This window comes from Gymnogyps californianus, chromosome 1 (genome assembly GCF_018139145.2).
Source record: "Gymnogyps californianus isolate 813 chromosome 1, ASM1813914v2, whole genome shotgun sequence".
NCBI classification, from domain to species: Eukaryota; Metazoa; Chordata; class Aves; order Accipitriformes; family Cathartidae; genus Gymnogyps; species Gymnogyps californianus.
The window spans coordinates 29,747,852-29,761,735 of NC_059471.1; the positions used below are offsets into that span (position 1 = coordinate 29,747,852).

At 44.9% G+C, this 13,884-nt stretch overlaps 1 protein-coding gene across 1 annotated transcript; it reads left to right on the plus strand.

Annotated features, from left to right (window-relative positions):
• The first annotated feature begins 4,858 nt into the window (after positions 1–4,858).
• On the plus strand, positions 4,859–13,680 carry DLEU7 (deleted in lymphocytic leukemia 7). The gene is made up of 2 exons (XM_050915149.1): positions 4,859–5,320; positions 13,474–13,680. Exons 1-2 carry the CDS (start codon positions 4,859–4,861, stop codon positions 13,678–13,680), a joined length of 669 nt encoding a protein of 222 aa, XP_050771106.1.
• Positions 13,681–13,884: the final 204 nt, after the last annotated feature.

A 13,884-nucleotide genomic window follows, 5' to 3' on the forward strand; every position in this document is an offset into this window, starting at 1 on the left:
TTTTTTGTCCCAGGCCAAACAGCCCTGGGACATGGCCAGGAGCCAGAACCTGCTTTCCCCCAGAATGGCAGGGCTACAAAATGATGTTTCCTTCTGCAGGCTGTATTTCCCTAATGAGGCATTGAATCCTCTTGTAGCACAGCTTGAAGACAAGGGATACAACATTTCCCCAAAGAGCTTCTCAGCTCATAGGGAGGCCGCACCTGTAAGAGATGAGAGTTGAAACCCTTCCTCCACTATGGTAGGTAAGAGCAGGGGTTGCCCTAAAAACTACTTACTTGTAGCAGTGAATTTTAGAAACCTAGATCATTTAGTGGGTCTGGTGGATCAGATTATACATCCGTCCTCTGCCCATACTGAGCACCAGAAGTCTCCCAAGAAAAGCGCAGGGCGTACGATGAAGGGACACAATGCAATTGCATTCTCCCCAGAGACAAGTTTCTTCCTAATTCTCATCAGTTCCTGGTTGGATTTTGCCTTGAAGCTGAAAGGCTTATATCTTTTATAAGTGTTTATTCTATCTCCACAACAGTCCAGAGTTCTTAATAACATTCACAAGGAAAAGAAAGGAGAGGAGAGGAGAGGAGAGGAGAGGAGAGGAGAGGAGAGGAGAGGAGAGGAGAGGAGAGGAGAGGAGAGGAGAGGAGAGGAGAGGAGAGGAGAGGAGAGGAGAGGAGGAAAGGAAAATGAAAGGAAAAGAAAAAGAAGTAATTAGGACAACCTAATCAAGTTCAAATTAGATCAACACATTCTGGGAACACATGTAGCACGTTTCCTGGATGCGCTGTCTCTCCTGAGCCTGGGTGCTCCCTAAGGTCCTGCTCCCCCAGGGCCATCCCACCAGCACTGTTAGGTGCAAACAGCAACAGCAGCAACCAACAGCAGTGCAGAACCCAACCATTCCTGGTAAATCCCACTATCACCAGCTGGGGACAAAGGCTTACAGACTCACAGCCACTCAAGCTTTTTAAAAAGGATTATCAGGTTTGATTGGCCTTTGGAGCTAGCTGCTACAGGATCTCAGCCTCCCCTTCCCCCCCTAGCAGTCCAGACACTTGAGAGCAGCGAGAGCATCCCAAATCTGTGCCACCGAACGCTCCAGCACTATGTCTGCAAGGCCTCATTGTCCCGATACCGTCGGCGGGTGCCAACTCAAACAAGAAACAGTGAGCACGGCGCAGATGGGGGAAATGGGCTTCTCCCCGCACGTCGATGGAGACAGAGCAGCGCGTGGCACCGGCCCGACAGCCCCTCCTTACCCGAGAGGCACTGAGCCGGGACAGCAGATCGCTGCAGGTGCAGAAAAGACACGGAGCTCGAGTCTCCCTGCAGATTTCCTATGTTCCTTCCAAAGTCACAATGTTTTAATTGATACTTCTTGTGAGAATTCAACAGGTGCAACATAAATCCCATGGATTCTGCTGAATCCCACAAAACCTTGACTTTCATTTTGGAAGGAGGGGAGGGGAAGAGGAGTTTTCTTGCTCTTTGGGTTTTTAGCCTTGAGCTACATGAGACAGAAAAAATGCTGTATTTGCTCAAAGCACTGCCAGATTAAAATAAGCAGCTATTCATCTTATTTTTCTGAAAGGATGGTTAACTCATTGAGAAAAACTCATTGACTGTAAAAATACATTCAATTATAGCAGAAGTACAGTAGGGACAAACTTGGCTTTTCCTTATGCATCCTGGAGTGGGGGGCAAAAGCTCCTACATCCATTTCTGCCCCTTCAGACATACTTGGCAAAGCAAATGGGACAGCAGCAGTGTCAGGAAGAGAACCTCTGGATTTATGGATACACACTAGAATCCTGTTAAAAACAGTTAACAGACCCATTCTGCCATGGTTTTAGTTATAAGGTGAGAGGCACTAGCGGTAACGAAGGTAGATGTCACAGCATATGATTTCTTTAGCATGAAGTCGTGATATATCTCCTCTTGGTTTACTCTCTACTTGACCCATGGCTCAATATCTTCAGGGCTCCACATGGTACATAGATAGACAATGAGCAGATAGGGAGGCAGATGTTGGAAACAAAGACAGACTTCCACTTCTCGTTTTTGCAATTGTCCATGTATAATATTTCTCTAAGAAAATTCCTGATAAGGATTTGTTAGAGGGTTTGGAGGTTTTTATGTTTTTGTATAAAAAAAAATTTATAAAATGTTAATCTACCTCAAAACTTCAGACCGCCTAAGAAGACCAGATTTCTAGCACTTAGAAAGTGAGCAAGCTGATGATACACTGCAAATCTGTGTGTTCTTCTCCACACTCCTGTACCCACTTCTCCACTCTTTTACCGCATTTGCAGTTTGGTTTGTGTGCCTGGCACGGGTCCTGCACTGATGCCAGGCTAGTCTGATTAGTCCCCTATAGGAAGGAACAGAGGTCTATCTGCTGACAGATGTCTATCAAATGATGGATGAGGTTTACACCTTTAGGAAAAAAGCTTTTTTCTTTTAAAATCAATAGTAATGCTCAGCACCACTACAGCAGCAACAATAAAACTGCTGGTAGTAGTAATATAATGCTAACATTGATAATAATAACAAAAAGAACTTTACTGAGAACATACTGAAGATCTTTAAATCCTATAATACTAATTTCACTTAGCACAGTGAGATGTGATTTTTAAAGCAGAAAAAACAAACTAGGTAGAAGGGACAAACACTCCATTCTTTCCATTATATGTACCAAAGGGGAAGAAATGGCGCTTTTTTTTTCCACAGAAAATCTGAGATTTTTCACTGAGGACGAAAAGTTGAAATCTCAAAAATTTTTGTAAATTAAAATCTAAACCAACCCAAAACACAAAATATGCATCAATACAAGCAAAGCACTTATCTAACTCCTCCTTGGTGCCTTTTGTCTATACCTTTGCTTAAAAACAGACTGAAAAAAATCGCATTAAAAAAATAAAACTTCTAAATATATGCTTAGGTGTTTAAATGCATTATTCTGACTTTCTAAACATTTTTTCCTGATTTTTAAACAAAAAATGATGAAAACAGATGTTCTCCAGCAGACAGTGCATGTTCATGAATCCAGAATTTTTGACAAAAAGACAATTTGGGGGAAATTCCTGCTTAATTCTAAGTCATCTTTGCCCTCCTCTAAAAGCCCGAGGAACTCTAATACCTGGCTCTTTTACTGTACGAGTCCCAAAACACGTCACCATGGGAGTCAGCATCATTATCTTCATTTCCCATAGTGGAAGACTGAGGGACTTGCCCCAGGACAAGCAGCAAACCAGCCATGGAGCTGAAATAAGAACTTTCCCCTGCTAGTCCCAGCTTGGCGCTCTTTGGTCTTTGCTGTGTGAGCAAAAAATGGGTCTCCGAACTATATAGTTTATCTCTAGCCCTGAGATGGGATTGATACACCTGATTTTGGAAGAGATGGTCACAGTAAAGCCCTGCTCTGAAGAGCAGGAAAAAGACCAGCACTTCTCCAGAGGGAATTGCTGTGAGATGTTCTGCCCAGTGACTGAGGCAATGTAGGGGGGTCCAAAGAGAGTGGGACGAGGCACGGCCTTCCTCATTTCCCCCTAACAAAGCAGATCTACCTACATTTATAAAGAATACAAAGCCGAGAGAATGCTACCTAAAGTTTAACTAGGGAGCAAATGGAAAGTTTAGATAAAAGTCTTTCAAGGAAAAATAATGAGCAGAATTACAGTAGAAACAGTTGCTATATGGATAAGGCAAAATATTTAAGAAGGAAAACATCTCTGAGAAGAAAGCACAAGGGTAGAGCTATTATAGCCTCTGAGGCCTTTTCCCTCAGACTTCTTATTTTATAACATATTTCTAAAACACAACACCCACAACTGTTTTTCTTCATCTATCAAAGCATTAAATTGCCAGTCCTTTGACCTAACTTAAATGAAGGAAGTAGCAATGTTAGGTTTAATTAAAAACAGCAAATATTTGTACAGCTGTCCCTGGTTTCACAGCACAGAAATAGGTTTAGCATCAAATCTTACAGTTTTAAATCCTCTGGGAACCATATACAAAAACATATAGGATCCTTCTGGCTGACTTGCCAAAGCCAGAAATGCCTTTTTTTGGAGTTATTTCAGGTGGGGCTCATTCAGCCTTCCCGTTTCCAACCCACTGTTTTCCTACTTGAGATCTTTTTTTTTCTTTTTTCCATGCTCCAAATGTGGTACTGTCAGCTTGACAGGTTTGGATGCATTTGATGCATTTTGGGGTTGTGAATAATAATAATACTAGTAATAAAACTGAGGGTAGGCTGAGAAGTTTTGACTTATCAGCAGCCATAGCTTTTTGATGGAAACCCTGACGGCTGGACCCGGCTGGGCATTTCCAGGTGTCTCTGCCTCTCGGTGTGGATGTCACTGGGAGGCACCTGGCACGGGATGCAGGACTATTAACCAGATCTGCCCCGAACATCCCTGAAACCGGGAGGGGTTTGGAATGAAAGGTTTTGCTCCTGGCCCTTGCCCTCCTTTTAAATTGCACATCGAAACACGTTGTAAAATCCTTCAGCACCGAGCTTTATAACGCAGCCTCCGGAGGGCTGACTCCGTGCGCACCCCACCCCCTCGAACCGGCCAGCCTTGGCAAGCCCACTCCCAGCAGGGACCATGGGAGGATTTACACCGCCTTGTGCAAAAGGCTCAGCGGCCCCAAGGTCTGCACCCACCCGCCCGTCCCTCCCAGGGACCCGCAGGTTTCAACCTGCCAAAGCCAGCCCGGGGAGGCTAGAGAGGCGGTGGGGCGGGTGGCCACCCACCACGGGGCCAGAGATAAGAGGGAAGAGGGTGGGAAGGGGCTAAACCGGGTTTAAAAAGCCGCACCCAGGTCTGGAGCAGGAAGGGAGGTGGGAAGGCTGATGGCCAGTCCGGCCGCTCTGCTTGTGTCCATCGGGCACCAGGCAGGGGCTCTCCGCACCCTTCGGGCTGCCACAGCCCCCCATCCTCCCCGCAGCCCCCCGCAGCCTTCCCACACCCAAACCTTCAGCGCTGGCAGGTCTGGCCCAGCTTGGCACAGCCTGGGAGAGGAGATGGAGGTGTCCGAGCCTGGTGGGGCTCAGGAGCTGGAGGAAGAGAGGAAAGCCCCAGGGAAAAGCCCTAAGGAAGGAGAAGAGAGTGGAGACCTATCTCCTCTCAGCCCAAGTGAGCCCAGGCCAGAGGGGCTGGCCCGGCCAGGGCTGGCGAGGTGTGAGACGCTTCGAGAGACAGCTCTGCGCAGCAAGATGTCCCGACTAGTAGAAGCAACTTCCCAGCTTGTACAAGTAGAACAGACTCTCCTGCTCCCTCTCCTACGGCAGCATCCTCTTCCTCTCCACCCAAAAGTAAGTAAGAGAGAGTCAGAAGTACACTTATTTCGGGCTTTTGGTGGAAGGGCAGTGGACTGCACCCATAATTGCACACGCTGGGTCTTGCCATGGGGACTGGAAGAGTTTCATTTACATTAATTTTCAGTTAAGTAATTTAAGCCTACAGCCTGCAAAACAGAAGCCTACTGACAGTTCAGTGTAGTTACATCACAGGGGTTCAGGGGATAAAAACACATTTTGGTAGAATGAAGGCTTACTCACATGCTGAGTAGCCTGGAAAGATTATTTAGAGCTTTCTCAGAAGCCAGCTTTGTATGTCTAAATTTCTATAAACACACATAAAGTCTTAAACTATAAAGCTATTCTGCAGTTCTAAAAGAGCCAAAAAACAACACAAGATGCAGAGATGACCAGTAACCTCCAAGTGAAACATGACCGACCCACAGAGCCCACACCTGTTCCAGACTGACACACTATATATCCAGTGTATAAGACCCAATGAACATATACCTGAAAAAATCCTCAATTTTCTGATAAATACAATGGTTATGCATATTACCGCAGGAAGAAGTCTAAGAAAAAGCCTAGGTATGGGCTTGCAATTCATGGGTTTAGTTGTTGGAGTCCAATATGTTTCCTATGTCTTGTTCCAAGTCAGTTTACTTTGGCATTGCCCAAAAGATCTTTACCTTATGATGAGTCTTGGGTGTACCATGTAGAACAAGATGGCAGTTCTTATCCAACTTTTAGTACCAAAGGTGCATGCCACAGAAGCCCCATTAGTAGTAGACACCAATTCCTGGGCCAGCTAAGCTAAAACAAGAATCTGCTCTTTTATGCCAACCTTCCCAGCACAGACCAGCACAATGTGGGAAGCTGGGGGATACTGAAGCAGCAAAGATGTAACCACTTAAAGTCTCATCTGGTGGATAAATATTTGTGAACAAAATTTTGCTATGACTTCTGGTTTCTCAGTATCTTGCTGATGAATTTGAGATATTGCAAGATACTGTTTTCATGTGTGCTAGATCAATGTACTGAGTCCAGCTGGCTTTGTGATTGTTCACAATTTGTTAAAAATCAAATCCAAGCTATCTCAAGTCAAGATACGACTTAATCATAAACTCAGTCACCAAGAATCAGAAGCAACTTTTGAACATTTGGGTCCAAACATTTTCAGTCTCCAGGAATATCCATCTAAGAGCCCACTAGGAAAAAATACACCCGGAGATGGAAGGGACGATATTGGAAGCTATGTATTTGTCGTGGTTTAACCCCAGTCAGCAACTAAGCACCGCGCAGCCGCTTCCCCCTCCCCCCTCCCAGTGGGGTGAGGAGGAGGAAAGGGAAAAAAAAAAGTAAAACTCGTGGGTTGAGATAAGAACAGTTTAATAACTGAAGTACAATATAATACTAAGAATAGTAATAATGAAATATAATAATCATAATAGTAATGAAAAGGAATATAACAAAAAAAGGAAGGGGGGGGGGGAGAAAAAAACCAGTGATGCACAATGAAATTGCTCACCACGCGCTGACCGATGCCCAGTTAGTTCCCGAGCCGTGATCCGCGCCTCCCGGCCAACTCCCCCCAGTTTATATACTGGGCATGACGTTCCATGGTATGGAATACCCCTTTGGCTAGTTCAGGTCAGCTGCCCCGGCTCTGCTCCCTCCCAGCTTCTTGCACACCTGCTTGCTGGCAGAGCATGGGAAACTAAAAAGTCCTTGGCTTAAGATAAGCGCTACTTAGCAACAGCTAAAACATCAGCATGTTATCAACATCATTCTCACCCTAAATCCAAAACACAGCACTGTAGCAGCTACTAAGAAGAGAGTTAACTCTGTCCCAGCCAAAACCAGGACAGTATTATGTAAAAAGAGTGTATTAAAAATCAAATGAAATTATTAGACATTATTCTTCAAAAATGAGAGTACAGTGACAGGTTGGACTTCTGCAATACCAGTTTTCCAGTAAGACTTCTTCATTGCTTGTAATTTAATATAAACAAGGCTAATGACATTTGTTTTTTGTACAAACAAATGCTAGCTTGATGAAATACAGCCACCTCAACGAAGGTTTTATTTTCTTCCTCTTCTTTCCCAGAACTACTTCAATATCTACTTGTATGAAAGCATGTGTTTAGATACCACTGGGAATACAGTTTACTTTGGATTCTGATTTTCCTATTCTACTTGAGGCTAAGTTAGGTCCTTTTTTCACTGAAAACCCATTATCACGACCCATTGAGCTCTGGGACTTTCCCCTTTTCCCTTCTGCAATGAAGTTACATAAATTCTGCAATGAAGGTACATAAATTCTGCACTAGGTTTCCTCAGACCCTGTGTCACGGATAACTGACTCCTTTAATTGCAAGTAGTTTCACTGCTGCAGATTTGATTTTGAAGTAAACTGGATTCCAAGGAATCCATTTATATTATAACCTGTTCATAAATTCAGGTGGACAAGCCCTTAAAAATAAGCTCTAAGCCAATGAGTTGGCCAAAGTCCCTTCAAAATGGCAGCCCTTGGTAGCATGTCCTTACACTCACTGTTTTTGAAGGAAAGCTCTGGGTTTATGTCTCAGAGATACTCACTCATGCTAGTAGTCAGTATTTGATACTTCTCATTTATTGTTATGGTTACGTCTCTTTTAGTTCCTTCTTGACAATCCTGACTTTCCTGTTTTCCATTTGTTTTAGGGTTGTTCCTTGTTTTCCTTCTATTGGTGTATGGTATCAGTATTGGTTTATCAGCTGAACTGGTTCAAAAAATCACTCTATAAAATGGTCCCAAAACAGATAGACATAGGCTTGAAGAAAAAATAGATCCAAGGAACGGGAAGGACAACACTGAAATAGCCCATCCCCTGTAGGTATGGGGAACAACATTTTCTGCTCCACTGCAGTGCCCGTTAGACAGTGCTAGTCCTCAGCAATTAAAAGGTGGGTGTTAATTTCTGATTAAAAGTGACACACTCGCAAGAATTTGGAGCAAATCCTTTGCTAGCGACAGCAAGCGCATTGTTACTGATTTTGCCTGTGGTACGACTGCAAAGAGACTGCTTAGCCAAAGGGTCTGTGTGAAGATGGGGAAGGGTGAGGGGGCTCTTTCCCCTCGTCCCAGGACCAGGCGACCACATCACCCTGCTGCCTAACCAGATGTTTACTGGCATCGCACCCACAAGCAAACTCCTCGCACCTTCTGCCTCCACAAAGACGCCCTGTAATAATGTCCGCGTTTTCTCTCTCCCGTAATTACACACTACCAAGGTGAACAGAATGGCCTATTTTTTGACAGAGATTCTGTATTTTAAGCAGCAATGTGAGTGCATTTGAAAAGGAAAAATACAAGGTATAAAAGCTTCCTGAAATAGCAGCGTGCGTCTTGCCCTGGCTGTACTCAGGTGCAGCTATGCATTACTCCAGCTTTTTGATAACATCCTGCCTCCTGTGCTGAAGTTACTGAGGGGTCGCGAGGACAGTACTAAATCAGAAATGTGTAGCGGATTGGACTGGGCCAATCTCGACAGCAGCCAGCGGGGAATGGAATATAAATCACGCTAAGAAGTTAAAATAGCCATCCCATTTGCAAAACAGTCATGGTATTTTCTTTAAGCGGGAAAAGAAAATAGTGTCCTTAAAAGGTGCCAGATTGGCAGGGTGGGATAATAAAAAAACTTCTGACTGTGCAAGTTTCTCCTGCCCCTGCGCTACAGTGCTGCTGCTCTGCCCAGTGCGGAGGAAGAAGGTCGGGGCGGGAGGCTCAGCACGCCGAGCTGAAAGGAGCAGCATCAGCAGACCTGCACATCCACCTGTAGTCCCCTTGCCCTGGATCTCCCGTCAGGGTGAAACAGTGCAGTTGCTGTGAAATCAGCCCAGTGGCACTTAATTTGTACCGAGAGTTAGTCACATCTCCAGGACTCAAGTGATGGCATGAAGGCAGCCCTGCCAGGCTTCCTGCAGGCAGGCAGGCAGGCATGCAGGCAGGCAGGGGGATAGCGAATTGCCTCTGCTAAGCCTGCCCGCAGCAGTGCCAGCCGCAGGCTTTTTTCCCTACTATATTGAGACCCATCCCTGGGGAATAAAACAGAAACCACAAGTTCGTTGCAGGCCAAACAACAGCACAGCATCGGGCATCTCTGACTTTGGCCACAGGTGTATTGAAGATCTGGAGATGTCCTGCTCCTCAGGAGAAGAGCAGCGAGGGCTGGTGCAGCCAGGCATCTCTGCCGGCTGCTCAGCACAGTGTAAGCCCAGGCCTCTTCACCCGGGGGATTTGCACATTTTGGAGGAAGAATATGGATCGGGTGGCTGTTGCTAGATGCCATTTCTAATGGTAGTTAATAAGCTTGTTTTCTGGTTGCTGATTTCCTGACACAAATTAGAGATCAGTTCTCAGTACCAAAGCGACTCGTTCTTCTTTATGCGAGAGATCTGAAGACTGGTTCATAAATAATGGCTTAGGGGTGACGGAAACAAAATAAATTGCTTTCATTAGAATTCACATAAAACAGCAGCAGAGTCCCTGCTTGCCACCACGGATTGAACAAATGTGCCAGCATGCACGTCTTTCATTTTGCAGCCACTGATATTATGAAGTTGTTCCTGGACCTAATAGCTTTGAATGTTCATTTTTTAAAGTAATTAATATGAAGAGTGATCCTGGAAAAAATTGCATCACCCTCCATAAAGTTATTTGCAAGCTGTAGGCATCAATACTCGTTTGTGCGGATATTTTTTTAAATACTGACAAATGGACAATTTGAAGTTCTTCAAGTGAGGAATTGCCTCGAAGATCCTTCTGGAAGCTCAGAGGAAATATGCTTAGGCGGTTCCATTTTATTAATATGATAGTGCTGCGCTCCGCATGCATCTGCACCTGCTGTGTTAGAAAAAGGCTTTGCAGCAGCACACCGCAGAGTGAACTACATTAGGGGCTTGGGGGATTTTTTTTTCCACAGGAATAGTAACTTTACAAGAAATTATTAACAACTCCACCGTTCTCAGTAGCATACGTCTTAGGAGATATCTTCCAAATGCAACGGTTTTAGAAAACAGCAGGTGAGAGATCGATACAGACTTGAGGCAGGGCTTATCTGCCCCATGGAGGTTTCCCAAAGACTGAGCTGCTCAAGCCGTGTTCCCTTTAGGGTCATCAGAGAGAAAGAGGCACATCTAAGGCCATCTAAGATGGGTCAGATAAACCATTCCTATTGCTCCCCACTGACCACACGCAGAGCCTCTGGGAAAAAGTGCCAGCTTAGACTTTTGTGCGCCCAAGGAATACCACAGGAATCACTTTCTTAAATGACCATTTTATTCCTCCAGAAGTTGAGCTATCCTGAGAATTTATACTGGAAAAATATAAAATAGGTCAGTGGGGGTGGAGGCGCTGAGTTACCAGGAATGGACATTACGAGCTCTGGCACTCCAGCCCCGACTCCCAGATTTTGGCCCACTGATCATGGAGAGCATCCAGCACCTGGACCAGGGCACCACCACTGCCACTCTGCCTTCAGTGGAAATTTTGTCTACCAGGGCGCATGGAGATTAAGAAAAAATGCTGAGGGTTGGCAGCGGGCCAGGGACTAAAATTTGAGCACGCTGAAGAAAAAGGCAGCCGTCTGTAAGAGCCAGCTGTAGGAATCTGTTTGATGGGTCAGGTTGGCATCTCTGAGTAAAATAAAAGATGGAAGAAAGCAGTTTGTATCTTCTCTAAGGAAGCCTTTATAAAAGTGGCCTCTTCACAAACGCAAAGCAACTTGGTGGATAGTGTCAATCTTATGTTAACGTTCAAAAATAAAAGCTTGGCCATCAGAAACATCCTGAAACTTCAGCCTACCACTGATTGACAACTGCATGAAACAGACCCAGAGCAGTGGAAAATTTTAAGCCATAAATTAGAGAGCCTTGAAACTAGTAGGCCATGCTGTTTTTATTCTGGGGGAGGTTCTTTACGAACTCATCTGTCTAAACATATGGATCTTGACAAATGAAAGCTGCAGGGAGGATCTGCTCCTGTCCTGCAATTGAAAACACTTAAAAGCAAATGACTGCAAATATTCCTGTTACCTTCTCTTAAATGGCAAAGTACCGCAGGAGCTGTTGCTCTCTATCAGTTCGGCTCACAAGGGCCCTATTTCCTGAAGTTGAAACAGAAAGAATTTTTAGTCTGAAACTTTTTCTTTTCCTTCAGTTAGTTACTGCCCACTTTTACTGAGAGGAGAGAGATAAGTCAAGTTTTTATTCTCTGTCATGTACCCTAAAGCTCCCATGTGCTGGACACCTGCAAAAGCTAGCAAAGCTAGCTTGTTTACTTAGTGCAATTTATTTGACCTTTTAATATATTTGAGTAAGGATTTTATACCTAAGGCAACTTTACAGAACAGATTTGAAAGGTGACCTTCAAAGGAAACATCAAAATCTTTCTGAAAAAGGAAACTTTGGAAATATATGTGAAAAAGGCTGCTTTTCAGCTAACCTCCTGACTCAGGACTCCCTGGCTTTTCAGCCCAGGGGCGTACCAGAGCAATGAGTTCACCTTGCCCACAGCAGACCCACAACCGCTATCGTACAATGCCTAAGGGCCCAAGAATGGTGTTGGATGGCTAGTTTCGGTATTTCTATAATGAATGCCTTCTATTTGCTGTCTGGGGCAGTCATTCAGCACTGGTTTTCATGTTAACCTGCATTTTAATCCTTCAACTGCAAATCCTTTTTGCTGTTACCATTATGAAGCTGGGATTGTCTAGGTGAAATGGAGTTTTTAAAACTGGTTTCTTTGTTGTTTTTAATAACAAAGGTGAAACCCACAATAAGTCTGAACCTTCATGCTTTTAAGAATAACATTAAAACTCAATTTCCTCTCAGCTAAAAGCACAGGCTGCTACTAACTAAAAGAGTAAATACATCAAGTGCAGGAGGTAAGACGTGCCAAAATCTGGTGTGTACCACATGCTACAGGAGAAGGTTCCCTCGTCCCCTAAAGCTTGTCCTGGAGCGTTCATTGCACGTGAGACTTCGCGAAGGCATAGGCTGTGACTGAGACCACATTTGCACATAAATTTTAGGATGACAGAGGCTGATCCTGCTGCCAGAAGAAGATGTCTTGTCCTCTTCACCTCCAAACGCTCATTCCCAGCACTGGGGATGCCCCTCCCTTTGTGCTGACACAGCCCTTTCCTAGAGCAAACCAGGCTGGGGAACCATTGCAAGTTAAAGCTCTGCTTCTACCATCTGCTCCTACCCCTCTTTTAGGGAGAGGTAGAAGCAGATGGGGGTAGAGGGGAATGTTTTCTTTTAGTAGCTGTGTAAATGTGCATAGTAGGTGTGCACCCCCTTGCAGTGCTCACAAACCTGTGCTGGCCCAGCTCGATGGCAGGCGGAAGGTTGCCCCTGCCATAGGCAAGGTCCTATAGCCAGCAGCGCTACAGGTCCTTATGGGAAAACTGCCTCCACTTAGCTTCTTTCTAAACACAGCAGGCAGGGGTTTCCATGAGCTGCAACATACGATGTTGGTTTGACTGCATTAAGGAATGCATTTGCCCCATGCAGAGCATTTCCCTAGCACAGGCAGGTGTTAGAGCAGCACTTCTCATGCCGCAGGCCATGCCACACCTAAGGGACTGGGCAGTCTTCACAATTTGTTACGGTGTGCAACCAGCAGAGCTGTCGAGGTCATCTGCCTCACTGGTGATCCCAGTCACGTCACAGATGAGGGACACTGCATGGAAGGGACGCTTCAGCGAGGGCTGCTGTCACAAAGTCCCCTTGGGGCCATTGGGAGCTCTCCAGAGGCGTCTGGATATAACATTTCCCTGAGGCCCTACCCTTGTCTGTCAGGGTAGGGGGAGTTGAATGGCTTGAGGACACCTACAAAAGGTCTGTCTGGTAGAAACAGAACTAAAAAAAAATTAATTGCTGATGCCTGGGGAAGAAAGTGCCCCTTAAAAGTGAGTAGGTGAAACTGCTACCCAAGGCTTCCTGCCAAGACAGCTTGCAGCAGTATTAATGGTTGCACCACATGTATCTCAAAACTGAAGATGTTTCACACTAAATCAGAGATGAACATTCATGATGATTAGGAAGTTTCTGCTTAGAAAATCATGCCTAGAAAACTTGGGGAGTATTATTTTTCACTCACTTCTTTTTGTGTTTGCTTTTAGGATAGCATTGAGTTTAGAAACATCTGTAGTCACATGGCTTTACAAAGAGAGGGACAACAATTTGAGAGAGACTTACATGAAGCCCACCAGTGTTTGAAGACCATCATTGAGAAACTCATTTGTTCATTGGCAGTTTTCCCCTCAGATTCTTGTATCCCTGTCCGATCTGCTCTGAGACAAATCCTGCAAAATCTCCTGGCAATGTGAAACAGCAGGCTGCTTGGCCAAGGAACGAGTAAGGCCTATGAACTCTGATGGTCCTATAAAAATAACAGATAACTTGAAAGGTGAATCCTGGAGATTTTACTGGAGCAAGAGTTCCTGCTGACTTTACATCAGTGAAGACTTCCCAATGGAGATGGTGTTCCTGCAAAGTACTGAATAGCCTTCTCATATCACGCTCATACCAAA

Excerpts from the sequence above, each read along its gene's own strand:
- DLEU7 (XM_050915149.1), top strand. The coding sequence starts at position 4,859 with ATGGCCAGTCCGGCCGCTCTGCTTGTGTCCATCGGGCACCAGGCAGGG. Across the intron at positions 5,321-13,473 it reads CTCTTCCTCTCCACCCAAAA|GATAGCATTGAGTTTAGAAA; the intron begins GTAAGTAAGAGA and ends GTTTGCTTTTAG.